This window comes from Gopherus evgoodei, chromosome 15, assembly GCF_007399415.2.
Source record: "Gopherus evgoodei ecotype Sinaloan lineage chromosome 15, rGopEvg1_v1.p, whole genome shotgun sequence".
Classification (NCBI taxonomy): Eukaryota; Metazoa; Chordata; order Testudines; family Testudinidae; genus Gopherus; species Gopherus evgoodei.
Genome location: NC_044336.1, coordinates 21,234,861 through 21,262,499, shown reverse-complemented (window position 1 = coordinate 21,262,499; position 27,639 = coordinate 21,234,861). Strand labels below are relative to the sequence as shown.

General features: G+C 41.4%; 1 protein-coding gene across 8 annotated transcripts in view; it reads left to right on the top strand.

Annotated features, from left to right (window-relative positions):
• The window catches only part of TEX2 (testis expressed 2), a 128,132-nt gene that overhangs the window by 5,869 nt on the left and 94,624 nt on the right, over nucleotides 1-27,639 (top strand). For 2 of the 8 annotated variants that reach the window (XM_030534905.1, XM_030534915.1), the window contains exon 2: nucleotides 17,401-17,449. The exons of 4 other annotated variants lie outside the window; for them this stretch is intronic. In XM_030534905.1, the coding sequence (XP_030390765.1) occupies nucleotides 17,419-17,449 (31 nt within the window). In that variant the 5' untranslated portion in view covers nucleotides 17,401-17,418. Of the gene's footprint in view, nucleotides 1-7,376; nucleotides 7,456-17,400; nucleotides 17,450-19,346; nucleotides 19,470-27,639 lie in introns of those variants that run through there. 2 more of the 8 variants (XM_030534911.1, XM_030534913.1) reach the window with 2 other exon arrangements.

Genomic DNA, 27,639 nt, shown 5'->3' with positions numbered 1-27,639 from the left:
TTCTCGTGCCAGTAATACATTTTAATGTTTGTAGAAGCTATCTCTCTGTCTATATTATATAAATAAACTATTGTTATTATCTGAGGTCTTAGCCACTGGTCCTGCTCAGGCCACTGCCAGCTGAGTAAATGAAATCCCAAACCGACAGCGGGCTGGTGGCTGGAACCCTAGACAAGGATCCCAGGCCCTGCTCAGCCCGCTGCTGGTCTGGGGTTCTGACCACCAACTCCTGCTAGCCAGGATCCCAGCTGCCAACCCCGCCCCCCTCAGCCCACTGCCAGCCTGGGATTCTGCTCACCCAGGCTGGCAGGAGGAAGAGTGGGGCTGGCGGCTGAGCTCCTGACTGCCAAGGGGCCGGCAGCCGGAACCCCGGAGTAGCAGTAGGCTGAGTGCTGCTGGCACCCCAGACTGGCAGCAGACTGAGCCACTCAACCCCCCACCGGCCCTGCTCAGCCCGCCACCAGCCCACTCAGCTTCCTGCCGGCTGAGTGAATGGAACCGCAGGCTGACAGCAGGTTGAGTGGTTCAGCTGGCCTGCTCAGCCCACTGCCAGCCTGGGGTTCCTTGGGGGTCCCCAGGCCAGCAGCAGGTGCTGAGTGGGGCCGATGGCTGGTATCCCAGCTGGCAATAGAGCAGCAGCTGGAACCCCAGAGCAGTGATGGGCTGAGCCGCTCAGCCTGCTGCTGCATACCATCAAAAATCAGCTCACCTGCCACCTTTGACACGTGTACCATAGGTTGCTGAACCCTGCTTTATACACTAGTAAGGAGATGAGCATATTGCAGTTGTTGGAGGGCTCTTATCAGGAGTAACAGGCTATAGGAATGTCAGTCAACATTTTTTGTTTCTCTGATGAAAACTGGCCCACTCCCTGCCTCAAACCAAACCTGTCACTAATAATTGTCAACAACTTAATTTCCTGTTTTTGTCTAAGATAATGATTTTTTTAAAAAAAAAAAAATTGAAATTGGATTCAGGATTGTTAGCAAGAATTTTTGGCAAACAAAGTTGTTAAATGGCAATCTAAATGGCAACACAGTACTGCTTTCATGCTTGGCTCACCCCCTAGCCTGCTGGTCCAACTGCTGCAGTAGAGGAGGAGATAGGTGGAAAACTGCAGGACCCCAAAATCCACCTCTTGGGATGCAGAGTGGCAACAGCAGCAGCAAACCCTCAGGTCCAATCACACACCAGTGGGCACCACCACCAGCCTTACGGATCATGGTGAAGTTAGCACAGCATCTGATCTCAGGGACGGGGCACCCATGGAGCCATAGCAGCTCATCCTGCCCTGTGCAGCTCCCCCCGGATGAGATGGATCACTGGCAGCTGCCAGCCTGGGGGAGAAGCGCTCCCCAGCTAGGGTGGCCAGATCCAGATGTCCTGCTTTTATAGGGCCAGTCCTGATATTTGGGGCTTTGTCTTATATAGGCACCAATTACCCCCACCTAGAGTGACCAGACAGAAAGTGTGAAAAATCAGGACAGGGATAGGGGGGTGGGGTGTAAAAGGAGCCTATATAAGAAAAAGACCCCAAAATTGGGACTGTCCCTATAAAATAGGGATATCTGATCACTGTACCCCAATCCCCTATCCTGATTTTTCACACATCTGGCTAACCCCAGCCAAGCCCTGTGTGACATTCCAGTCCTGGCTGCCTGCCGAGGAAGGAAGTGAGTTACTTTCACTTTCATTCCTCAGCAGCCAGCCAGCCAGCCCTCCCCCCACCTATCCCCCAGCACCTCACCCAACCCAGCCATGGCGGAGGGGAGGGAGGAGAGAGAGAGGGGTGCTCCTGGGGAGGAGGGAGAAAGGAGGGGGTGCTCCGTGAGGCGGGGGGGGGGGAGAATGGATGTTATGGGGGACAACAAAGGATACTGGTTCCAGAGCCACAGAGCCTGCCTCACCTGACCTCAGCCGGGGGGAAAGAGTCACACTCACAGGTGAGCTTCTTCCCCAACCCCTATCCCCTCCCCTTCCCAGAGACCCCAGCAGCCAATCCCATTCCTCAGACTGTGCTGCATTCGGCTCTCTCTAGGACCCAGCGGCCCTGCTTCTACACTGTCTGGGCTGCCTGCAGAGTGTTGCCCCCAGGCAGAGTGAGGCCCTACGCGGCTGCCTATTCTGCCTATGCCTAAGGACGGCCCTGACTGAACTTATCTCCTTGTTTTGGTGGAAGCCTCTACCATTAACTTAGCACAGTGAATAGGTTTAAAGCAGAGGGTTTATCTCTAAAACAGGGGTAGGCAACCTATGGCACATGTGCCGAAGGCGACGTGAGCTGATTTTCAGTGGCACTCACGCTGCCAGGTCCTGGCCATCGATCCGGAGGGGCTCTGCATTTTAATTTAATTTTAAATGAAGCTTCTTAAACATTTTAAAAACCTTATTTACTTTACATACAACAAGAGTTTAGTTATATATTATAGACTTATAGAAAGAGACCTTCTAAAAACGTTAAAATGTATTACTGGCACATGAAACCTTAAACTAGAGTGAATAAATGAAGACTCAGTGTACCACTTCTGAAAGGTTGCCAAGCCCTGCTCTAGAATTAGATATTCCAACAACCCAACAGAATGCCGTTTTGAAGTAAAGCTCTTACCAGTAAAGTTAGGAAACGTGTTTGGGTTCTTTTTTTTTTTTTTCTTTTTTTTTTGATTGTATTGGTTAAGATCCTATTCCAGTTTAAGACTGTGGTGTAGTGGTTAGATTGGGAACGTTTGAAGGTCAGAGGAGTGCAAGTTACTTAATCTATCTATGCCTTAGCTTGCTCATAGCAATAATAATACATGGAATATTGTGCGACTTAACTTTATCTGCTTGTGATCCTTAAATCAAAGCTGCTAGAGAAACAACCAAAGGTTTTTAACCCTCCCTTCTCTCCATATATTTGATTAAAACAGGAGTTAGCAACTTTCTACGTCCTTATATGCCTCTCTTTCTAAATCCCTTGTTCTTAGAGTAGAGTTGAAAGCAGAAGGGGCAACGTCTTGCATACTGTAAGTTTGTGATAAGATGAAGCTCTTGGACAGCCGGGAGCAAGGGAAAGAGAGTGATTGTCAGGGTGGGCTGTCAGTCACCTGAGAGACAGAAGAAACTTTCCCTTCTCTGCAAAGATTTTTTTTATTAAAGTTTTTTTTTTTTTTTGCTTTTCAATATAAACATCACAATATTAAATGCTAATTATAAATTCATAATGTTTATTTTTTCCTATGCTGTATTTTACAGGTGGTAATATACATATGCAAAAAACGTTTTAGTTACTTTAATATTTAATAATAAAATCAAACTGGCAAAAAATTGTATTGTTTGTCAGGTGAAAGTAATTACTGGAGGTTATGTTTAAGTTCTCCCAGAAGAGCCAAAGCCATATTGCAGTCTCTGACACAGAGCTACTTTTATGTTAGCATTGAGTTCCAATAAATTCTGAGCATTCTAATGCAACACTTCAATTTTGTCACAAAATTTTTATGCCTGGCATGGTGTGGCAGATTGTATCAGATCATTTTCACAGTACCATATTTACACATCTAATTGTTTAGCAAAATAATTAAGGTATGGCTTCTTCCTCTTCAGTTTGGTGCTGTAGAGTGAGGCTGCTAGAGGCTAACATCTGAATTTTCCAAGTGTCTGCTTATATTGGGTGTCTAATCTGATGCTTTGTGGCCTCCTTTTAACAGTTACTTAGCATGTGCACTCCAATTTACTTTAATTGGAGTTGTTTGATCAGCACCCCGAAAATGAAGTCCAAATGTCCCAAGTCCAAGTGTTCCGAAACTTGAGATACCCAAAGTCAGAGGTTGCTTTTGAAAAATGTCTCAAATGGATTATTGTTGGACCATATTCAGTCTTCTCCCAACCAGAAGATACTGAAAAGTATCTGAAAAGTCTGAAATACATCAGAAAATTCTTTAAGAACAAAATGGGGCTGGATGGTTGAACAATTTCTTGTGAAGTGATGAACAGTGCCAGTCTTGGATGTCATTTGTCAGAGATGGTCCCTAACCTGCAGAGTTGAAATCTAAACTTGATGCAAGTCTAGTGGTAGTTGGATCAGATCTAGAGGTTGGTTTGAGTTTGTCATTCCTACTTTGGAGGAGGTAGGAGCATATGATGGGGAAAAGATGGCAATTTAAGCCCCAATTTCTTCCCCTCCTGGATCTCCCAACTCCCATCCTTATCTGTTAACTGCAAGACCATTCTTTCTCTATTGCACCTTAATTCTTTTAAAATATTGTTTTGCTGTGAAAAGTACAGGCCAATATACTACTCTGAGTCAGTGTTTTAGATGAGAAGAGGTGACTCTGAAGGACAGATAATAAAATGTAACAAACATTGGCATTTTTCCCTTAAAGCCCAGAAGGGTGGTGTAGATCAGAGGTTCTCAATATTAATTGCACCGTGACCTCCTTCTGACAATAAAAATTATTACAGGACCCCAGGTTGAGGGGCCAAAGCCCCAGGGCTTCAGCCCCAGGCAGGGGGCCTGTAACCTTAGCCCTGCTGCCCAGGGCTGAAGCCCTCAGGCTTGGGCTTTGTCCCTGGGCCCCAGTAAGTCTAATCCAGCCCTGGTGACCCCATTATAATGGGATCATGACGCACTGTGGGGTCCTGACCCACAGTTTGAGACCCGCTGGTGCAGATTAATAGTTTTCATGAACTGGGTTTGTTTGACCTCATTCTGCCACACAATGTCTGCATGGTTTGGCCACTGATGGGCTCTTTACCACTCTTCTACCATATTACCATCCCCATCCCCAGTGGTGTCAATTAGGTTTTCAGCATCACCATTGGGGGTGGGTCTCTTTGTCCAGCCAAGGCAGAATTATTCCCATGGCACTTAAGAAACTGGGCAAGGAAACTGTTTAACTCTTATAAATTTGAGGCCATCCCAAGATGGGCATGAGTCAAGTTTAAGAGAGTTTGTAAAAAGGCCTGAAAATGTCTACTGTGCTTAGGAATTGTGCATAAATCTCCTAAAGGATCAACTTCGTAGTTAGGGACCTACCAAATTCACAGTCCATTTTGGTCAATTTCATGATTTGGGCTATTTAAATCTGAAATTTCACGGTGTTGTAATTGTAGGGGTCTTGACTCAAAAAGGAGTTGTAGGAGGGTCGCAAGGTTGTTGTGGTGGGGAGGGTTGTGGTACTGCTACCCTTACTTGTGTGCTGCTTCTGGTGGGGGCTGCCTTCAGAGCTGGGCAGCTGGAGAGTGGCGGCTGCTGGCCAGGAGCCCAGCTCTGAAGGCAGAGCCGCCGTGAGCAGCATGCAGAAGTAAGGAAGTTATGGTATGGTACTGCCACCCTTACTTCTTTGCTGCCACCTACAGAGCTGGGCCTTCAGCCAACAATCACCACTCTCTAGCCACCCAGCTCTGAAGGCAGCAGCGCAGAAGTAAGGTGGCATGGCATGGTATTGCCACCCTTACTTCTGTGCTGCTGCTGCTGGCAGGACACCACCTTCAGAGCTGGGCGCCTGGCCAACAGCTGCTGCTCTTTGGCCACCCAGCTCTGAAGGCAGTGCAGAAGTAAGGATGGTAATACTATGTCTCCCCGAAAATAACTTTGGGCCTCCCTGTAACTCTTTTGGGTCAGGCCCCCCAGTTTGAGAAATGCTGGTCTCCCCTATGCAGATTTCACAGGGGAAGACCAGATTTCATGATCTGTGATCTGTTTTTCTTGGCCATGAATAGTGCTAAATTGTCACTGCCCAGGTTTAGTGGCTGCAGAGGACTAGGAATGAAGATAACTGGGATCTATTTTAGGCCTATCTCCAGAATTGGGGCAAGTTTCCTTAGTTTAAATTGTGGTTCACACCCTCTTGGCAGAATTGTTGAGATCTGATTCATGTTTGGATGGAAGGGGCTAGAAGTACAATTTCAAAGCCCTTCACAAAGTACTATAACTTTCATAAATGTAGCTTATCATTCATGATCTGAAATGAACTCATGGTGTGAAATTAATAATGTAATGCAGTAATGTAGTTTTTGTTCTGTTATGATTCAGAAATGGGAATTAACGTTGGAGAATTAAAAAGTCCATGTTTTGGTGGCCAGATGAAAGAATTATGCTTTGAGGGAAAAGATACTTACATCCTTGGGATGGTGCTAGTTTGATAAAAGAATATTTCATATGTAATACTGAAACCAGATAGTATGAAGGTTGTAAGCTGAGTTTGGCTGTACTCCTTTTTCACCCTTTTCTGCCTAGGATTTGCAGTATATAATATATATGATTGTCCACTCTTTAGAAACCCCTCTGAACACCAGCACATATCTTTGTGATTTTAAAGACTGAAGAATTCATCCTCTGGCTGAGATCTAAAGCCAAGGTCCAGACAATTGAGTCCTTTTAAAAACAAAACAACAACAAAAATCTCGAAACAAAACAAAAAAACACACTTCTGCCACCATATGAACTTTATTTTAAGTGGAGCATTTCTAGCCCACAGTGGCCTGGCCACAATCCAGGTCAGGTAATTCCATTTTGCCTCCTTAATGTCCCTCTGCAATTTCAACTAACGTGTTCTTCACTTTCTGTCCCAACCCTGTTGCATAGTGTTGCTTGTGTTCCACCTCAGGGGTAAATGCATTTCAGGGGTGAATGTAATGATCCTTATGTATCTCTTGCTGTCTTCATAGCTGGGTTGTTAGACCTGATAAGCTAATCTTTGTAAAGAGCTTTGCAGTTCTTACGCTGAATTTCCATAGCTCTTTGGGTGTCCTTCTCACTTTTTTGAAGTATTTAAAAAAAAAAAGAGAATGAAAGGGAAATAATTCTGTGATTGAATATTAATTCTTCGGTAGCTGTGAATTGAATAAAATGTTTATTAATAAAGGTTTCATTGTGTCTTTAATAGACATCCTGAACAAATACCCCAACTGTCCCTGCAGTACCATTATACTATATTTTATGAATATATATTAAAATAGTGCAGCTATTATATTCATAATTTCCAAAGCATCACAAGAAAGATACTTAGAGGAAAAGGACTAGCTCTGCATGCAAAGTGATTGTCATTTATAGCTCATTGCTTTTTGGTGACAATAGGCCTAGTTCTGCAAGGTGCTCAGTGACTCATAGGATGTTATAAGCATGATAATAACGTAGCATGCACAGCAGTTCTTTGGATCGAGGCCATATAGATTAATTGTCTGAAAATACTAATTTTTAAAATGCCACAGTTATAAGAGCAGAAACAGTATTTAACTGTAAGAACTTCTGTTATTTCTGCCATTCTATGCTTTTAAAATGTGCAGAGCTAAATTAATACTTATGAAATAATAACCCCTAAAAATCTGTGCTCCTCTGAGACATTATATGCCAACTTTCAGCCTGGGCAGACTTTTTTTTTTTTTTTTTTTTTAAATAGCTAAGTTATACAGCTCTGGAACCGGATCTGGGCTTGTAATGGAAATGCCAACAGACGCTTAACTGTAGCAATGTTAACAGTGAGTAAACCCCTGTATCTTGAATGCTACTTTACTTTACTTCTGGCCAGTGACCTTGGCTTTTATTCTCTCCCTGGTACTTCTTTTTTATTATTCTGGTGACTAGATTCCATAGTGATTATAATTAGTAAATATACTGCATGTGATTTGACATCTCTGTCAAGTTCTCTGGTACCCATTTTGTGGATAAACACGGGTATCCTTTCTTTCCACACCTTGTAGGCAAAATGCCTCTTGGTGACCTAGCAAGATCACTTTGAGCAATGAGTAGGTAGTTCAGTCTGCATGGTCTTATGCTGTTGAGGCTGCAATGAAGGACTGATGTCAGTTGTCTTCACTTTTGTGACATGGACACTATCTGCTAAGAACTGTATGGAAACTTAGTTATTATATTTAGGATGGCTGTTCCATCACCTACACTATACTTTTTAGTCACTATTGACTTGTGATGGATGGATATGAGGTGAAAGTTACTGTATTCCATGAGCAGTCTCCCTTCCCCCCCTTAAAAAAAAGGGGGCAGGGGGAATTCTTCACTTCCCTTTTATATCTTCTTGTTTTGTTGGAAATGGGACTTTGTTAAAGAGACATGAGAATGAATGGATGACATCCTCAGATGTCAGTCAGTGCTGCTGTGTTATCTGGTGCTGCAAGGCAACTGTTTCTGCCACCTGTGCACAAGTCTCCCCCTGGCCCCTTGGCTTAGCAATTAATAGTCTTATAGAAACAACCACGCCCCTGGTGCATAGAGATGTATGAGTAGATAGCTTTAACAGCACATCTACCAACTAGAGCAATTTTTATGAGCTCTACATTTTATGGTAGATTGCATGCATGGCAATATGTATCAAAGTCTGAATGACCTGCATAATTATACATAGGGTAATTGAACAAGGCAGGATGTAGATCTAAAACAATTATTTTATATTGCCCTTTAGAGTCCATCTGGTGGCTTTTGCTGTTCTTTAACTTATTGCCAGGCAAATCAAGACATAAAATAACTAATGCTTTCTAGCACTGCTTTTAATTACATAGTATTTCTACTGGGGGTAGGGGAAGAAAATCAGTGGGATGTATTAGGTTGGATGGAAGCTATCAAGTAGCTGAGGCCTAGGTTTGACCCAGTTTCTTGTAATACTGATTATTTTTCCTGCACTGTTGATCTTTATGGCACTTTACAGGCAGATGTACGAGTGGCATGATCTTACATAGTCCTGAGTGCTAAATGTGCCACTAACTTGAATGTGAGTTGAAGGCTCAGTACTTCTCAGGATTGGACCCAAGGTAATTGGCTGCCAATGAGTCAGTGTGGCTAATAATATGAGTAAGGACTGTTGGTGCAAGTAAGGCTTTACAGGTTCAGTCTCAAATTAGACTAGTTATAAAATATTGGCCGTGAAGGGGAACAGGGAACTTGCATACATGATAGCTTATCTTAAATAGTAGAACAGTGATTTTAATACATTATTGCACTCTGACTTCCGCAGACAAACAGGGAAGTAGGTTACATATTCCCACCTACCATCTTTTATTTTCAACTGTATAGTTGTCCACTGTAGGTTCATGGAGACCATTAGGTTGATTAACATTTGCAAAATGAAATCTGCCTACACATTTTGCAGCTCCATATGTAGCTAGTCAGAATTCAGAATATAAACATCTTCTTAATGTAGCAGCCTAGAGGAATGATTGATTTGGGAGGATTGGACAGTAGCTCTCTCTGCCAGCTGAGGTCCATTTTCTAGTAAAATAAGAGGATCTAGCTCTGTTTCACTATATGTTTGTATCTTGCATGTATTTGACTGGAGCTATGACATACAGTGGAAAACAATTGCCCTCTGAGTTGAGGGAGAAGGTAGTGTGTCCATAAAATGGTTGGCTATGTGGCTCCAAGCATTATTGCTCATTGGAAGCCACCTCTTCACCTGAGGGGCCAGAGTACTTTTGGTGAGTGCTGAAAATTCCAGTAAGTATCTAATTTATTTAAACCCTTCAGTGAGCTTTGTTTTAATTTCCCTTTAACTTCCTGACCCTGCTTGTAATGGAGAAGACCCATGCTGAGATCGATCATGTAGTTGAGAGAAGAGAGCAACAGTTGCAGGAAAGAAAACATAGCTTCCCCTCTCCTTACCGTTGCAATCTTCTTCTTGGAGCTGCTGTAATTACATATGATGTGAAACTCCACTCGGGATGTCACCAGTGTTCTGGCCATTGAGAGAGAGGAACGGTGAGAGGGTGATTTTTATCAGTCCAACAATAATTGTCATCTTGACTATGGGGATATCTGCCAGTCAGTCTTTGTAATTTAAACCTGTTTATTCCAAGTGGATAGCAAAGCTGCATTTGTTTAGTCCTTCAAATGCATGTAGCTAGCTGCTGTGGTTTGTGTTGATTGTATTAAAATCTTGTGCTGCACTGTCAGTTCCAGTTGATTTCAGTAGGAATGAGTCTGCTCAACACCTGGTAGATACTCTATAATCAGCTTCATCATGTTGCCTTTTCAATAAACATGCAGTATACAAAATGTTTTTGGAAATACGAGTTATTATGCAAGTACCCTAGCCTTTTAGGAGATATACAGTTCAATATAACCACTGTCCTAAGGCTATTAACCCACACCTTGCTTAAAACATGAAGTTGAGGTACACAAACGAAACACAGAAATTCATACCAGCTCCAACTATTGGTCCATCTTGTCTAGTATCTTGTCTTTGACAGTGGCCAGCATCTTTGTTCAGAGGATGGTGAATGAAACCCTGTAGTGGAATAATCTGCCCATAGGAAAGTTTCTTGCTAATTCTGTTGGCTAGCGGTTGGGTTTATATGCTGAAACATTTTGGTTTTTATTTGCATTTTTAAAAAAATTGCTATCCAAAGTAAATGTGGATGTTTTTATCTATATGCGGCCAGTCCTTCTCTGAATCCTACTGAGCTCTTGGCCTTGTGCTGTCTAGTGACAAGGAGTTCCATGGGCTAATTATGCACTGTGTAAAAAATGTAAATCCTGTGCTCTTTGGTTCTTAGTGGTGTCTCTTAAGAGTGGAGCCCACAATCCCTTTGGTCCACAAAGTGCTTGCAGCACTCTTATATATAAGATTCTCTCCCAAAAGTATTAGACAGTAGTAATGTTTTATTTTGATTTCAGCATATAAAAGATTCCTATCTCAGAATTAATAAAACAAATAACTATGGAATCTGGGCAGATTATTGAACAAAATAGATTTAATACTAAGATACAAAAGGAAAACACTCTCAGTAAATGAAAGGAATTTACATTAGTCACGTTACTTGGGGCCCAGTGGAGGGATGCTAAAACTAGTAAACAAACATTACAGTACAAGGCATATTGATCATAGTGGATGAAAACTACTTTTCTTTGTCTGACACTTTGCTACCACTTCCTGCCACCTTACTTAGGATACTAGGGTGGGGAGAAAGTGTTAAATGTCATGTATTTTCTTGGTTCCTAAAGAAGAAATGTCATTTTCTGGGTGACAGGCAAGGCAGCAGTTTTTCATGAGTAAGCATTGTTTCTTAACTTCAACATCCCACCCTATTTGCTGATAGTGGAGAGTGTTTGACAACAGATAACTTTAATCTTCAGGCAAAGTAAATGCTGAAGACTGGTTCAATATCTGCTGGTTCCCCTGAGCTTCCTCTTCAGTATCTTGTCCTCTCCCTGGCTTAGTTTATACTAATGTGTGAACCACAGCATTCATACTATAGTGATGGATACCATAGTAGACCTACCTACCATCTAGGTTGTTTATTTATTCACTTCCCCTGATGACACACACAAACTGAATAGGACTGGTCAAACTGTGCTGCTGATTTCATTAGCATTTAATTTAGACTAGTAACTATTAGGTTTTATAGTTGAGGATTTTCACTAACTTCAGGTAGCAGCTGAATGTTAGCCCTGACCTGCAACCAGGACCAATTAACAATTCTAATACTACCAATACAAAAGATTAGGAATCATAAGTACAGCTAAATCAGTTTGATGTCTGAAATGTTGTGTAAATCCCAAGTTCATATCTTGGTTTCACATTGTTTGTGAAGTACTATTAAATATGTATTTACGAACCCACTGAGAAAGACAGGATCCCTGATCTGATGGATCAGATTTGTTTTCAGTGAGATTTAGACTCTTGAATTTTTTTACCACAAATTTAATTTTCTTGTTAAACTGTCATTTTATTTGAGTCCTCCACATGGCTGGCTTTATCCTTCTTGTTTGGAGCAGCTTCCTCATTTAAAAGTAGCACTGTTCAAAAGCACTGAAAACTTGTATAATAAAGGCATGACAATGGACCAGAAAACTTCAGATTTCTGACCTAAGCAACAAATTATATTCAACAGATATTTGGAATTATTTTCGAATCTGTCCCTAATCATGTCTGTAACATAATAAAACAGGAATTAGATTTTTTTTAAACTATGTGTTGTGATTAGCAACAGTAAGGAGTGCCCTATAGAGAGATCCTGTTTTTAATTATGCTGTTTAGCATTTTTAAACGTTTCAAAATGGTTAGTTTGAGTTTCACATATTTTTGCGAGCTTATAGTAATCTATGCTGAAAATTTTATGTTCCACATTTTGAATTAAAGACTAAAGGAACTTACTTGGGAAATAGATATATTGTTAAGAGTAGAATACTAAGATTTGCTACTGGGTTATATTTAAAAGGCCAACGCTTGCAAACCCTTACTCGTGTGAGTAATTCTCAGACAAGAAGGCCTACTGATGGACTCCTTTGGTCCTTATTGCATGAATGATTGCAAGCTTTGCATAAGAATGGGCTTGGAAGATCTATCCCTCCATTAAGAAACTTGGGGTTTGTCTACACTGGCACTGAGTCTCAAAACTTTTGTTGTTCAGGGGTGTTAAAAAAACCCCACCACCCCCAAATGACAGAAGTTTCACCAACCAAAAGCACTGGTGTGAACAGCGCTTGGTCAGCAGGAGCGCTCTGCTGCCAACAAAGACGCTGCTGCTTGTGTGGGGTGGAAGTTTTTGTCAGCAGGAGAGCTCTCTCTGACAAACAGCAGCTGTGCTGTGTGCCTTTTAGCATCATGTTTGGTGGCGCTTAGGATTTTCTGGGAGGGAGGGGAAGAAGTGGAGACATGGCGCTTCCCTGCTCCTCCCCCCTCTGTCCCAGAAAGTCCTAAGCAGGTGGGGGAAGCGCTGGGAGGGAGAGGGAGGAGGCAGAGAAGAGGAACTTGTGCAATGCTCCCTTGTAAAGTCGCTGCTCTTCCACAGAATCTTACAAGCAGGCAGCCAAACAACATTATAAGTGAGCATTAAACAACTTTAAATGAGTATGTTCCCTAATTGAACAGGGACGTAACATTGAAACAACGTAAAGTGAGACGACGTTAAATGAGGAGTTACTGTAATTTTCTGTACAGGTGAGATGATTGCTATGGAAAGCTTCATCTTCTCTGGTTATATTGTGAGATCCTTTGGCCTACCTTGCTTTAGGGTTATTAGATTGTGGTTTTTGCTTGGCTTCATGGTAAGGGAGAGCAAAGCTTATTGTGTGTCTGTTCAGATGCTTCTTTCACCTGTGAGTCTCCTGAGATCTGTGCTGATCTTGGCACCTCTGTTGTTTTGGCAGCCAAACTCTGGTCTACGCTACCAGCTTATATCAGTATAACATGTCTTGGATTTTCCACACACCCGAGTGACATTGTTATAACCAGCCTAACCCCTGGTATAGATAGTGCTATGTTGACAGGAAGGCTTCTTCCCATTGACATAGCTGTCACCTATTGGGGAGATGAAGTACCTACGCCGACAGGAGAAGCCCTCCTGTTGGCATAAGCAGCATCTTCACTAAATGCTACAGTGGTGCAGCTGCAGAGCTGTAAATGTAGACCAGCACTGAGCCTCATTTGCTGAAGTGGAGTGGGGGCGGGGGTGAGAATTAGATGGGAAGGCAAAATCCATCTCTCAACACAGTAGTTCAAAAGAAATTCCCTGGGAAATTTTCTTGTCCCTACATGGAGAGGGAAGAATCAAGTAGCAGAAAGGCAGATGACCCCTTAGCTCACATGCACAACTAGGTTGACGCAAGTCATCAACTTCGGTTGGCCAACTTTGTAGTGTAGATCAGGTGTTGGGGCCAGAACTTGGGAAATCCTGGCCCACTAGATCATTGGTTCCCAAATTGTGGGCCGTGGACCATGGAGAGCTGGCTAGTTATATGGTGCTGGCTTTTTTCCTTTCCAGCTGCCAAATCACATTAAAAGGCTAAGAATCCATTAAATACTTTTCTACAACTATTTTTTCATGTAAGCCATTGCAGTAGCTTGCCACAGGGATGTGAATGAGAGGAGACATGGCTCATCCAATAATGAATGGGAAAAAAGATATTCACTGGACAATTTCTTGTTAAATTACTGTCAGTGCTAGGAACAAATTTGAGAATGCTTGCTCAGGAAGACATGACCTCCAGTTTTGCTTCTGTTTTCTCTGTCCTTGTTTTCTCTCTCCTTCCCCACCCCCAGCCCCAAGTGAGGCAGGAATAACCTGTGATTTGTAAACCTTTTGGCAGCAATGTCCTGTGTTAACTGCTGCAGTAGCTACTGCTTGTCTGTTTTCAGGGCCTTCATGTTTGGAGTGGGATTGTTAGAACTGCATGGTATTGTGTAGCTGAACCCACAAAAACTGTAGGAACCAGGACAGTGATAGGCCATTTAATACAACCTTGGCTTTTCTTTTAATCAAACTGAATTAAGTTAACCCACCTATGACAAATACAGTTACAAATCGAGGGATGCGTTTGTACAAGGAGGATCGTGGATACTCTGATTGAAATTAAGGGGAGTTTGCTTGACTGAGGATGACAGCATGGGGGCCATAGTTAATCATTGAGAGTGCTTGTGAGAGCTGGACAAGCAGAATTTGGTGCACTGTGTGTGTCCATGACTCATGGGGAGTATTGTGTTACAGCTGATCATCACTTACCTTGGTTCATTAGAGACTGAGAGCAAAGAGATTCTCCCCGCCTCTTCCTCCCACCCCTATTCTCCTTAACCTCTGTGATTTCTTAAAATAGGTTTATAGTGTAAAATACGTGAATTCCAAATTGCACTATCCTACGAAGAAGCTACTGGGCTGGTGCAGTCTTTCTCTAATGATTCAGCAGCAACTCCTTTTTAGATTATTACCTCACTGCCTAGGAGGGTGCATTCAGTTCAATTCTGTTCTCTGATTGTTAATCACACAAATTTAGATGGTTCTGCAAATGGTTCACAAATATAAACAAACCCTTAGAACAACCTTTTTGGAAATGTTTAGCTGAAAAAAATGAATGGAATATGTCTTGTCATCAGACATAAAAGAGCCTTAAAATACTAATCCTGCAATTTGATAATCCTCTGAATGGCATTAAATTAGAATTATGATTATAAATGTAAAATATGAAAAAAGTAAGTTAATAGTTCTGTTCTTCTGAAGAATAAAAACACACAAGGAGGCAAATCTTATTAGGAGGCACTTATGTGATTAAGAATAACTGTTGAGCAAAGACCATATTTGGTGTAATCTAAATTATGGTTGCAAAGCTGTAGTTCCATAGCCTTTTTTTTAAGTGACCTTTCATATTTGAACTCTGGGTCCCCTAGAGTAAAAAGTTAGTGACTAATCCAGTGCTGCTCATTTGTTATTTGTAATTTCTTGTTGCTATTAACTCTTCATTTAAATCACGTCCTTTACACTATTCTCTTATTCCTGTATGTGGAGACCTTTTTCTAGTTTTTTAGTAGTTGTGGATGAACAAATTATCGGTGTATTATAAAAAGAGAAGTAACTTTCAGTTTGTGAAGGTTAGACATCTTGAGTTATATTTTGCCCTGGCTTACTCAGTGGGCAAACCATTATTGTTAATGAGGTTGCCTGATCAGTATAGGGGCAGAATTTGATCTTTGTATATTTTTATATGGCAAATATGCCAGTGCTACATGTGCACGAATTTAGCATGGAAATTATTCTACTTTTTTAAAAGGAAAAAAGAGAAGATTTGAGGTGGCTAGTAGCACATGCTTTTTGGAAGGAAAAACAATTTTTGTGTAAAATAAGATTTATGAGCAAGTGCAAGTGGCATTAGACTGATTAGTCTGTTTCAGTATAATCTGTAATTATGTGGGTTTTTTTAAAAGTTAAACTGAAATGTAAGAGTTTTTTGCTCTATTATGTAAATCTCTTGGGAGAGAGGGGGGAAATACTTGTGTATTCCCACCTAGAGGTAGCTTCATCTTGGTGACCAAGCATCAGAACGGAATAAAATAAAGCTGGTTATAATACAGTTTGGAGACTGTTAGGCTTTGCTTTTTAAATTTTTAAATCCAAAATGGACATTATATCCTTTCTTGGTTTTTCTATTAGACGCTTCATCAACAAATAAAAAGCTTTTACAACATCCTTTAATTTAATCATTGATGCAGCAGGCCTGTCAACCGTAGACTAATCCACTGAAGTTTGAAATAATCTTTCATCAGATTAAAGAGGATCTGATTGTTTGTTCTTTACAACTCGTTCTCCTGTGCAATACAGTTCCACGCACCACTGTACCTACCCCTTCCTGCATCACTAAGAAGATTTCGCTTTAGTTTATACCTATATTGTGTGTTTAATCTCTTCATGTTTTTGTTTTTTGTACTAGAGTAAATATCTAATACTGATAGCTCTCTCCATCTGCAGAACACTTTTCAAGCACTAACGAATCCCACATGTTGCCCCTGTGAGGCAGGTTCATTAATATCATCCCCATTTAGGGAAGTAAGGCAAGCTAAGGTGAATTGTTCAAGCCCTGTAAGGACCTGCCTGAACTAGCAATAAAAGTGGGTGTGAGAGAAACGTTAGCTGGTCATGGTCCACACTATAGGGAGCATGGTGTTCACTTCAACCAGTTAATGTGTTTAAAATACGACTTGCCCTCTCTATGCTACATTTTGTAAAAATACCGTCTTATCCTATGTAAATCCTCAGGAAGCTGGGATCAGAGCCAGGACAGGAACTCAGAAGTTCCTATCTCCCATTCCTGCAGTCAGTCCACTAGATAGACAATACCTCTCCCTCAAAATGTATTGTCAAAATCCATTACTGCAGGGGATCTCAAACTTTTTCAGAGTGGTCCACATTTGAATAGTTGGCTCCCAGGTTCACAGCTCCTTGGCAGCCCACGGCTTTGAAGCGCCCCAGCTCTGGGGCGGCCCACCAGGCAAACTGCCCTGGAGCCAGAGCTCCATTTCCTTTCACAGAGAACTTCAGGACTTCTGATTTCCATTCAAAAGCTGAACAAAATTAAATTCTGAAATATCATAATCCTCTGTGAAATGGGATTACCTTTCTACACCCAGCTCTAGTTGCTATATTGTCATTCTTTGTAAGGTACTATGTTTGCTTTTTATTTTTCACCTCTGATTTACAGTTTCTTTAAAACTTAGGGGAATTCACACAAAGAACTTCATTTAGTGTTAGCTAAATTTGCTTTGTTCTACTTTAATAACATGTTCATCCAGTGCTGGAAAGCTAAGAAAAACAGCATTTGAGGAACATGTGATTGAAATAGGACAAAGCAAATTTAGCTAGCACTAAATGAGGAACATGTGATTTAGTTCTTCATATGAATTTAGAAGTACTTATAAAGGCCTCTAGTACTGTATTACCTGCACTAAAGATCACTAGGGGTAACTCTCTTCTAAAATGTCCCGATATTTTCTATTGTGGCTTTGTTTGACCTTTTGTTTAAAAGCTGTTCTTTATTAAGCAACCCATCTTGCTTGTCTCTTGGGTGATCGTTTGAAACAGCTTTCATTAAAGTAGAATAATGGTTTGCACTTTCTGTAGAACCTTCATCCATGAATCTCAGAATTTTCTGAACAATCAAAGAGCTTTACAAACATTCATTACTTAATACTCGTGCTTTCATTTTCACAGAAACATAATCCTGCTTTAATGAAGTTCAACAAACTACCCTCTCAAGGAGGTGAATATTTTTACCCATTTTACAGTTGGTATATTAAGAACTTACCTGGTGTGTGTGTTAAATTTTTTTTGGCTTTGTTTTGTTTTCAACTCTGGGCAGAATCACATACTTTTATGTCTGCACCTTCCTAGTTGGAGTGAAAGGCATTACCTGCCAGGATCAGAGTTAAGGGTTCTATATTCTCCTGTAGTAATTGAAGACTTCATTAACTCCTGTGAAAAAATAAGGAGTTACACTCTGCTTTAGGGTACTTGAGGAAATCAACTTTCCAGAAGGGAAACAGTCCCCTGAACTCAGGTTTGGTATTTTAGGAAAGAGGTAGGTGTGTGTATGTAATATATAATTTTAAAGTTTTTTTAAATTAAAGTTTCTTTCCTTGATATATGTATTCTTAAGGTACAGCTGAAAGAGAGAGAAACATTAGGAAGGATGTTGAATTACTTATTACTTTCCAGGAGAACATTTTTTAAAAATAAAAATCTTCTGCTGAGGTAATCCTCCTCTTCCTGAAGTGTGGGGTCTTTAAATAGAAAGATTCTTGGGCAGATCTTCAGCTGGTGTAAATTGTCACGGCTCCATTGACTTCAGTAGAGTTATGACAGTTTACGTCAGTTGAAGATCTGCTCAAGATAAAGTCCCAGGAAGACTGCGAAGAACTACAAAAGGATCTCATAGAACTGGGTATCTGAGCAACAAAATGGCAGATGCACTTCAGTGTCAATAAATGCACAGTAATGCATATTGGAAAACATAAACCCAACTATACATATAAATGATGGGGTCTAAATTAGCAGTTACCACTCAGAAAGAGATCTTGACGTCATTGAGTGGATGTTTCAGAGAACTATCCACAATGTGTAGCCGCAGTCAAAAAAGCTAACACGAGGTTGGGAATCAGTAAGAAAGAGATACATAATAAGACAGAAATATCATATTGCCTCTCTATAAATCCATGGTGCGCCCATATCTTGAATACTGTGTGCAGATGTTGTTGTCTCCTCATCTCAAAGATACATTGGAGTTGTAAAAGGTTCAAAAAAGGGGAACAGAAATGATTAGAGGAATAGAATGAATGAAGAGAGAGTAATCAGACTAGGACTTTTAGCTTGGAAAAGAACGACTAAGGGGGAATATAATTGAGGTCTATAAAGTCATGACTGGTGTGGAGAAAGTAATAATAAAGTGTTATTTACGCCTTCTCATAACACAAGAACTAAGGGACACCAAATGAAATTTAATAGCAGGTTTAAAGAAACAAGAGGAAGTATTTTTTCACACAATGCAGTCAGTCAGTCTGTGGAACTCCCTTGCCAGAGGATGTTGTGAAAGCCAAGACTATAACAGAGTTCAAAAAAGAACTAGACAAGTTCATGGAGGATAGGTCCATCAATGGCTATTAGCCGGGATGGACAGGGATGGTGTCCCTAGCCTCTATTTGCCAGAAGCTGGGAACGGGCGACAGGGGTTGGATCTCTTGATGATTACCTGTTCTGTTCATTCCCTCTGGGGCACCTGGCATTGGCCACTGTCGGAAGACAGGGTACTGGGCTAGATGGATCTTTGGTCTGTCTTAAGAACATAAGAATGGCCATGTTATCTGCCCCTTTGAATTGTAGTTGGATTCTTTATGCAGAAGTGAGGGGGGGCACAATTTTGACTATGGTAATGTGCATACTGTGATCTCCTCTAAGTGCTGGCTTTTGTTGAGCACGTTAGACTTCTTATCAGATAATTGATATTTCTGTTCATTTACATGCTACTTCGAGTTGCTTTCCAGACCACTGCACTCGTCCCTATGTGAATGTCGCTGTTGTGTTCTTTGTATTATGTCGCTTATAACACCCACTATTCAAATATTGTTTTAAGCTCACTTTTTTTACCCCTGCAGCTGGTAGCACAAACCTAAGACACAGCCTAATCTCTCTCTTTTAAATGCTGTAGGAAGTGATCTGTGAGAGCATTGTCTGTACCCTGGTAACCGGATCCCTTGTCTGACAAAGATTTCATGGACTGCCATGAGGTGGTAATTATTGACCCTGCCTGTGTAGTTCATTTAAAATAATGGCTAATAGATGTAAGAAGCAACAATCGATGTGACTGTGGAATACATTAACTGAAGGTGACTCCAAATATGCTAATAACTTATTGAGAATCGTGAATGGGAAGGGTAGTAGTTGGGAGACCTCTGATATTTAGTTTTATTTTAAATCCTGTTGAGTTACGCTATGATGATGGACTAAATTAATTGGAGGCAGTGGATTTACATGATAAATGATAATCCATTAGTTCCAGTGGTGTTACATGGGGATGAATTTAGTCCAATAAATTATAATTATACACAACACTTCTGCGTGCTTCTCCTTGCTATTCAAAGTTCTCTCATAACCATTCAAGTGAGTGGCAAAATTTCTTTCTTCACTAGAAAAGTTACATGAAGCACCTATGAAGAGTGCTCTTATTAGATGTTTTCAGTGCAATCAAGCTCCTATAAACATATTTTAAGGGAAGACTTTCAAACGTGCTCAGCTCCCTTTCTTGTCTCTAAGGTGGTGGTGGGAGGATTCTTGCTCATTCTCAGTTGTAGAGCTGCCTTCGTGAGCACTTCTGAAAATCCAGGTCACGTGGATTTAAAAATCACATTCCATACTTTTTTTTGTAATCACCAAGAACACCTTGGAACTAAAAACTAAACTCTTCACATTGTATCTTACCTTCTGCTAATTTTAAATGAAAATAGCCAATTTGGTATATATCCTGGCTATAGTTGAGCATGGCTTACTAGGCTGGTGACAGAATCATGACGCTCTGAAAGCCTATATATCCTCTTCTTCCACCTTTGTAAAGATATTCAGAGAAGTGGCATGATCCAGCAGGCTTAGGTCAGGGTTTGTACAGGGACTCTTAGTTCCATTCCTGGTTCTTCCTCTGGCTTTCTACGTGCTCTTGGGCAAGTCACTTTTGCTGTATGGAAAATATTTCCTTGCCTATTTCTATAAAAGGGTGGCAAACTTAATTATTTTGTAATGTACTTTGCTAAAGCATTACATATGGGAAAAGCAGTAGTATCGAAAATAATAATATACATGATAGCAGCTGGTCAAATCTATGTAGGCAGATGTAGGAGTATGTTTAAAATTTAAGTGTTCATGTTTTTTGTCTTCTGTTCTGACTCTCTCTCCTCCCCACACTGCTTTTATAACCAGTAATCTCCAGCCTATCGCCCAATTATTCTGTGTACCTTGATTTTTCTTCTGTTAGCACAAGAGACATTCCTTCCATCCTCCCATCTCATTCTTTTACTGCACTCCCCCCAGCCAAAAAGCCTATCCAACAACAATCTTCTTGCAGAAGGCATGCCTCCCAGATCCTCACAGCATAATCTCGTTTGCCTGCTCATCCCAGCAATTGCTGAAGGATCTTTCTATGCTTGCCACTCTCCTTTGCAGAGTGGTCTACACGTTACACAGATCTGTGGTTAACTGAATCAAGTTCAGTCATCATACAGTAAATATGCAACGATAAGAATTTAGTTAGTCCCTCACCTGCCGCTTGCCTACTCACTCCCCACGGGCTGGACAGTGAGCCCACCTACTCACCCACCGCGGGCCGCGCAGTGAGCCCACGTGGGCCGCATGCGGCCCCTGGGCCGCATGTTGTGCAGGCTTGATGTAGGCATTAAGAAAGTTGCTGTTATAATTTTTTAATCAAATAAGTGACCTCTACATTTAAAATCACTTGCATTTCTGGGTTAGGCAGCTCCAATTTTACTTTGTTTTAAATATATTCAACTGATGGATTAATTTTGTACAACTATGAGGCAGTGATCCTAAAAATATGTGCTATTATAAGGCTGATGTCTAAGCTTTTAACGTTCAAGCGGGATTCCTGATTGCTGCCTTGGATATTTGTTATATTCTTATTCCGGGTTGTGATTGTCATTTTGGCAATGTTAAAAAGTAACTTTCTTCTAGCACTGAACAAAGACCTTTATTAGAATATATCATTGCAGAGCTTCTAGCTGGAAGCTTCCTCTAGCCCTTGTGTCTTATGGCTCCCTTCTACATATTTAAAGAAACGGTACTTATTCCCACCAATCTATTACTATAAAAGTAGGAATGGTATGTTAATGGGAAATCTCTTGCACACTAAACAGGCCTGAATGAGGCATCCTGCTGAAAACTGGCATCTGTTATGCCTTGATAGTATGATAAGATAGAAACTGGCTGTCCAAATGGTAACTGTAGCATAAATATATCCAGATTATATAGTGCTTTCCACCTTGAAGGGTATCAAAGAGATTCAGAAACATGGAAAAGCAGATAGCTCTTGAGCTCTGCTTCACAGTGGGGAAAGGTGGCTGACCACTAGAGATTAGCATCTTATATGTTTTTTGCATCATTCTAAAGATGGCAATGTGAGAAATTGGGTTTTCCAGCTTTTATTTAGCTATTAAATAACTCCTAAATGTTCCAGAGGGGTTCTTAGTGCCTTAAAATTGTATCTGAGGACCCAAACTGAAATCCTAGATCCAATGTAGTAGTGTGTAGTAGCATGTGACCATGCTTTCTTTAGTGGCTGGCCCCAGTGACCTGTTGCATAAGAAGTACTCCTTCAGCTAAAGTGATATGGGCTTGTGTTTTTGTGCAGAAGGTCCTAGGTTCAATCCTTGCTGGTGACCATGGTGTCTGTATGGATGAGGCCACAATTTGCCCTTTCAACTGGTTTAGTAAGAACAGGTCATACTACCTTAAGGCACCTCAAACTGGGCTACAGTTCAGACCACTTTAGTTTAACTGGTTTTAACCAGTTAAAAGAATCTGCCCCATGTAGAGAGAGGTCAGACTTGAATGCTGTGGCATAGATCGCATCCCTGATGGTTTGACAGAGGTAGCATGCAACAAAATTTGCTTATATTTTACTGGTGTGTGTTTATCTGCAGTACAAAATGAGAAGTTTTCATTTCTATGTACCATGAAGAAATGTACTGAATCCAGACAATATTTAGCACAGTGATATGTAAGGAAAATCAGCGTAAATGGACAGGGGAATAAAGGGCCATGTTTTAATAGTATTCGTTTTATGAAGGACAAAAGTCAAGATGAAGTATCATGCAGTGATATTACTGTCAAAGTACTCAAGTGATTTATAATGAAGAATAAAATAGTGGTTATATCAACATCCCAAAACATGCCTAATGAACTACAAGGCTCAGTTTGTCCTCATTTTAACGTATCTTACAAACCTTAACAATCCTATCTGCCTGACCCCTTTCTAACATGCTAAACAGGCAAAATATTATAAATTAACTGGCAGAACAGGAAAACAAAATTCAGTGGCTGTTGTATTTTGGAAAAGCTGCTAGTCTTGAATGAAGACTGATGGATTAGAAAAATCGTGCTGCATTGGCCATGAGGTGCAGTTGTGTTTGAACAGCTAATGCTTCTCACTTTCAAATAAGAACACCTGGAAACAATTTTCTCTTTGTAGTTGGCCCATTATTGCTTAACAACAGTATAGGATGCATGACCAGGTCTTCTAGAATCAAGCTGATGTAAAATCCTGTTTGGAAATAACCTTGCTTTTAAATATTTCCCATGCCTCTAGCATGACTCAGGAGTAGTGCTTCAAAACATGCCAGGAGCCAGTCTGTGATACCACAGGGACTTGTGTAGCTGGTTCATCTCCATCCCATTGAAAGTCCAGTGAAAACAGGCCCTTACTGTGAAGTGTAGTGGTCTCAACAAATCTATTCCTCCTCTTTCACCCATCCTTCACCAGATGTCTGCATGCCACGATAAGGGATGCATGTTTAAGGAACGATGGCACATATAAGGCAAAAGGAATCATTTGAGAAAGCTAAGATTTAACAGGTGGAAAAACTTCTTCTTTTCTCTTCAAAAGGGCTGTGAGGGGTAATTTTAATAAAATCCAATCATAGCATTTAGAATAATCAAATTAGTGTCTTCATGGGCAGCTGGCAGGGCCTACACTTAAAGTGCAGCTGACAGCTTGTAAGGAAAAAATTGAAAAGCCTTTTATTTAGAATGTTTGTTTTATATTTTCCCCTCACTTGTTAAGGAAATATGCATATTTAATTGAAAACTACTTTTAAATTAAAAGCTCATCTGCTCCTGTTTGTTGTAGTTCATAGCAATGCCAAATACTTTGTTTTTCTTATAGGACACTTGCTGCAGAAGGTTTGAACCATTTCTACAGACTCGTTTGTTGCACACTATTAGTAAGAATCACTCCTGTTGCCTCCAAATAGGATGTTGCATTAAGCAATGATAACACAATCAGGAATGGTTGGCCTGTTTCAATATGTCTGAACTGAGTTCCACTACTACTCCTTTTCACTCAGGTGAAAAGGTTATGGAAAATACTGAATTGCACAGTTAAATTCCCCTTTGTAACCATTGCAGTAAATTTGGCTGTGTTGAAGTTTCTTAAGGCAGGCAAGATAAGTGCTGCCAACACCAGTTTTGACCTGCTCTTTCAAATTGCCTGTTAACCCATAAAATACTGTAGAAGCTGTTTTAATCAGCCTCCTTTAATAAGTTGCTAGTTTGTGCAGATGTGACTTTCTTTCATGCATAAAGTTAAACATGAAATAGACACCTTAAATGTCTTTTTTTAGAAGATAGCAAAAAGAAAATGTTCCCATTTACTTACTTATGTGCTGCAAATGGTCACTAATGGAGAGGTTTAGCTTGCTTTCTAGTTTCTGGGGGAGAGAGAGCTGCAACTAGCACTGATGAGTGAATTGTATAAAAGCTGATTCTTCTCACGATCCCCACAGCCTTCTTTTCATGGGTACGTCTACACTACGGGATTATTCTGATTTTACATAAACTGGTTTTATAAAACAGATTGTATAAAGTCGAGTGCATGCGGCCACACTAAGCACATTAATTCGGCGGTGTGCGTCCATGGTCCGAGGCTAGCGTCTATTTCCAGAGCGTTGCACTGTGGGTAGCTATTCCATAGCTATCCCATAGTTCCCGCGGTCTCCCCCGCCCCTTAGAATTCTGGGTTGAGAGCCCAGTGGCTGATGGGCCAAAAATCATTGTCGCGGGTGGTTCTGGGTAAATGTCGTCCGTCATTCCTTCCTCCGGGAAAGCAACGGCAGACAATCATTTCGCTCCTTTTTTCCCTGGATTGCCCTGGCAGATGCCATAGCATGGCAACCATGGAGCCCGTTCAGCTTTTTTTTTTTTTTTACAGTCACCGTATGTGTACTGGATGCCGTGGATGGAGGCGATACTCCAGCGCTACACAGCAGCATTCATTTGCTTTTGCATGATAGCAGGGATGGTTACCAGTTGTTCTGTACCGTCTGCTGCTAGTGTAATTTGGCAATGAGATGACAGTTATCTGTCCTTCTGTGCTGTCTGCTGCTATCCTGGGTGCCCCGGCTGAGATCGGCCGGGGGCGCAAAAGCAAAACTGGGAATGACTCCCCAAGTCAATCCCTCCTTTATGGTTTCTAAAAATAGTCAGTCCTGCCTAGAATATGGGGCAAATGTACTAGAGAAGCAGTGTATCAGAGAGTACAGCTGCTCCGTGTCAGATCCCGCAGAAATGATGAGGTACATGCCATTCACAGAGGGTGCCCCTGCAATAACCCTACCCGTTGCTTCCCTCCTCCTCCAACCTTCCTGGGCTACCATGGCAGTGTCCCCCCAATTTGTGTCACGAAGTAATAAAGAATGCAGGAATAAGAAACACTGAGTTTTTAGTGACATAAAATGAGGGGGAGGCAGCCTCCTGGTGCTATGATAGTCCAGGCAGGACATTAAGCAGTGTGGGGGAGAGGAGCCCAGCATCCCACTGCTATGATAGTCCAGGCAGTACAGAATCTTTTCTTTTCACATGAAAGGGAGGGGGCTGATTTGAAGTTCTGGGAGTCATTCCTATTTTTACCCATGTGCCCCCGGCCGACCTCACCTGAGACAAGCCAGGAGCACTCACGGGCTGATGGTGATGACGGATATCAGTCAAATTGTACCGTCTGCCACCAGGAAGGGGAGAGGAGCAGATACTGCTCTTCACTGCTGCAGCATCGCGTCTACCAGCAGCATTCAGTAGACATAGGGTGACATTGAAAGAAGTCAAGAAACGATTTCTTTCCCTTTTCTTTCATGGGTGTGTGTGTGTGTGTGTGTGTGTGTGTGTGTGTGTAATGACGAGCTATTCCCTGAACCACGCCGGACAATGTGTTTTGAACCTACAGGCATTGGGAGCTCAGCCAAGAATGCAAATACTTTTCGGAGACTGCTGGGGACTGTGGGATAGCTGGAGTCCTCAGTACCCCCATCCTCCCTCCATGAGTGTCCATTTGAGTCTCTGGCTTCCCGTTACGCTTGTCACGCAGCACTGTGTAGCCTGTAGATTTTTTTTTCAAACGCTTTGGCATTTTGTCTTCTGTAACAGAGCTTTGATAGAACAGATTTGTCTCCCCATACAGCAATCAGATTCAGTATCTCCCGTATGGCTCATGCTGGAGCTCTTTTTGGATTTGGGACTGCATTGCTACCCGTGCTGATCAGAGCTCCACGCTGGGCAAACAGGAAATGAAAATCAAAATTTCCCGGGGCTTTTCCTGTTTACCTGGTCACTGCATCTGAGCTGAGATTGCTGTCCAGAGCGGTCACAGTGGTGCACTGTGGGATACCGCCCAGAGGCCAATACCGTCGATTTGCGGCCACACTAACCCTAATCCGATATGGTAATACCGATTTTAGCGCTACTCTCGTCGAGGAGAAGTACAGAAACTGATTTAAAGAGCCCTTTATCGATATAAAGGGCCTCGTAGTGTGGATGGGTACAGCGTTAAATCGGTTTAACGCTGCTAAAATCGGTTTAAACGTGTAGTGTAGACCAGGCCCATGTTCCCAAACTTTCTCATCTTCGGCTTAGAGAGACGAAGTGGCATTTCTTATTGGACCACCTTCTGTTGGTAAGAGAGACAAACTTTCAAGCCACACAGAGCACTTCTTCAGGTCTGGGAAAGATACTTGGCTACTGGCCCATAGTTTCTTGGCATCTAAGCTAGTGCTTCAGGCCTTCATGGCTTTATCTCCAGTCCACCAAGTCTTTCCCAGCCTTCAGTGATCTTGCTATGGCCCTGCTGCTCACCTCTGTCTTTCCTACTCAACTTGTGGTGCAGTAAATAGGTTACTGTAACTGTGCTGCTAGTTCCAGCCTTTCCAGACTACCATACCCCTTTCAGGAGTATGATTTGTCCTCCGTACTCTCAAGTTTCACTTCACTTAAACTACTTGCTTACAAAATCAGACATAGAAATAAAAAAAGTGTCACAGCGCACTAGTACTGAAGAATTTCTCCCTTTCTCATTTTTACCATATAATTATAAAATCAATTGGAATATAAATATTGTCCTTACATTTCAGTGTATAGTATATAGAGCTATATAAACAACTCACTGTATGAAATTTTAGTTTGTACTGACTTCGCTAGTGCATTTTATGTAGCCTGTTGTAAAATGAGGCAAATATCTAGATAAGGCGATGTACCCCTGGTTCAAACCACTGTGCTTGGATGACCATACTGTCTCCTGTGCCGCAATTAATGACCAGAAGTTCTGTCTCCTTAATAAATTAAGGATAACTAGAGTAAGCAAGGGCTGAACATATAATTTTGGGTTTGCTTATTAATGTAGGACCTGTACTTGGTTAGCAGCGTCCCTTGCAAGCTGGTGTGGAGCCAAAAGAATGCTAAGCTGAAGCCATTTGTAACCAGATGAACTGGTTCCACTCTGTGAATCCTATTTTGTTAAAACATCCTTATTGCTGGACTGACAGTGCATCAAAGTACTGTGGTGGTGTTTTTTTTTTCTTATGAGTTTGAAAAGCAACCCGATATGCATCAGTCAAACTTTCGAGCAGGCTTGACATTTTGTTAAATATCTTAGTTGATAGGAAAGTGTTCCATTTTCTCTTGCATATGAAATCAAGTAAGACATAATTATTTCAAGCGTTACTGATTGATCCACTTCCACTCCCTACTATCTTGATAGAGATATCGCTTTGTGACCAATCCACCATTTCTAGATAATGCTGCATGTATTTCACAATGATCGCTGAACTGCAGAGAAAAACTAAAGAAAATTAGTGTGTGTGTGTGGGGGGGGGGGGGGGGGAGAATCTCTTCAGTGGCCATTTATTTCTC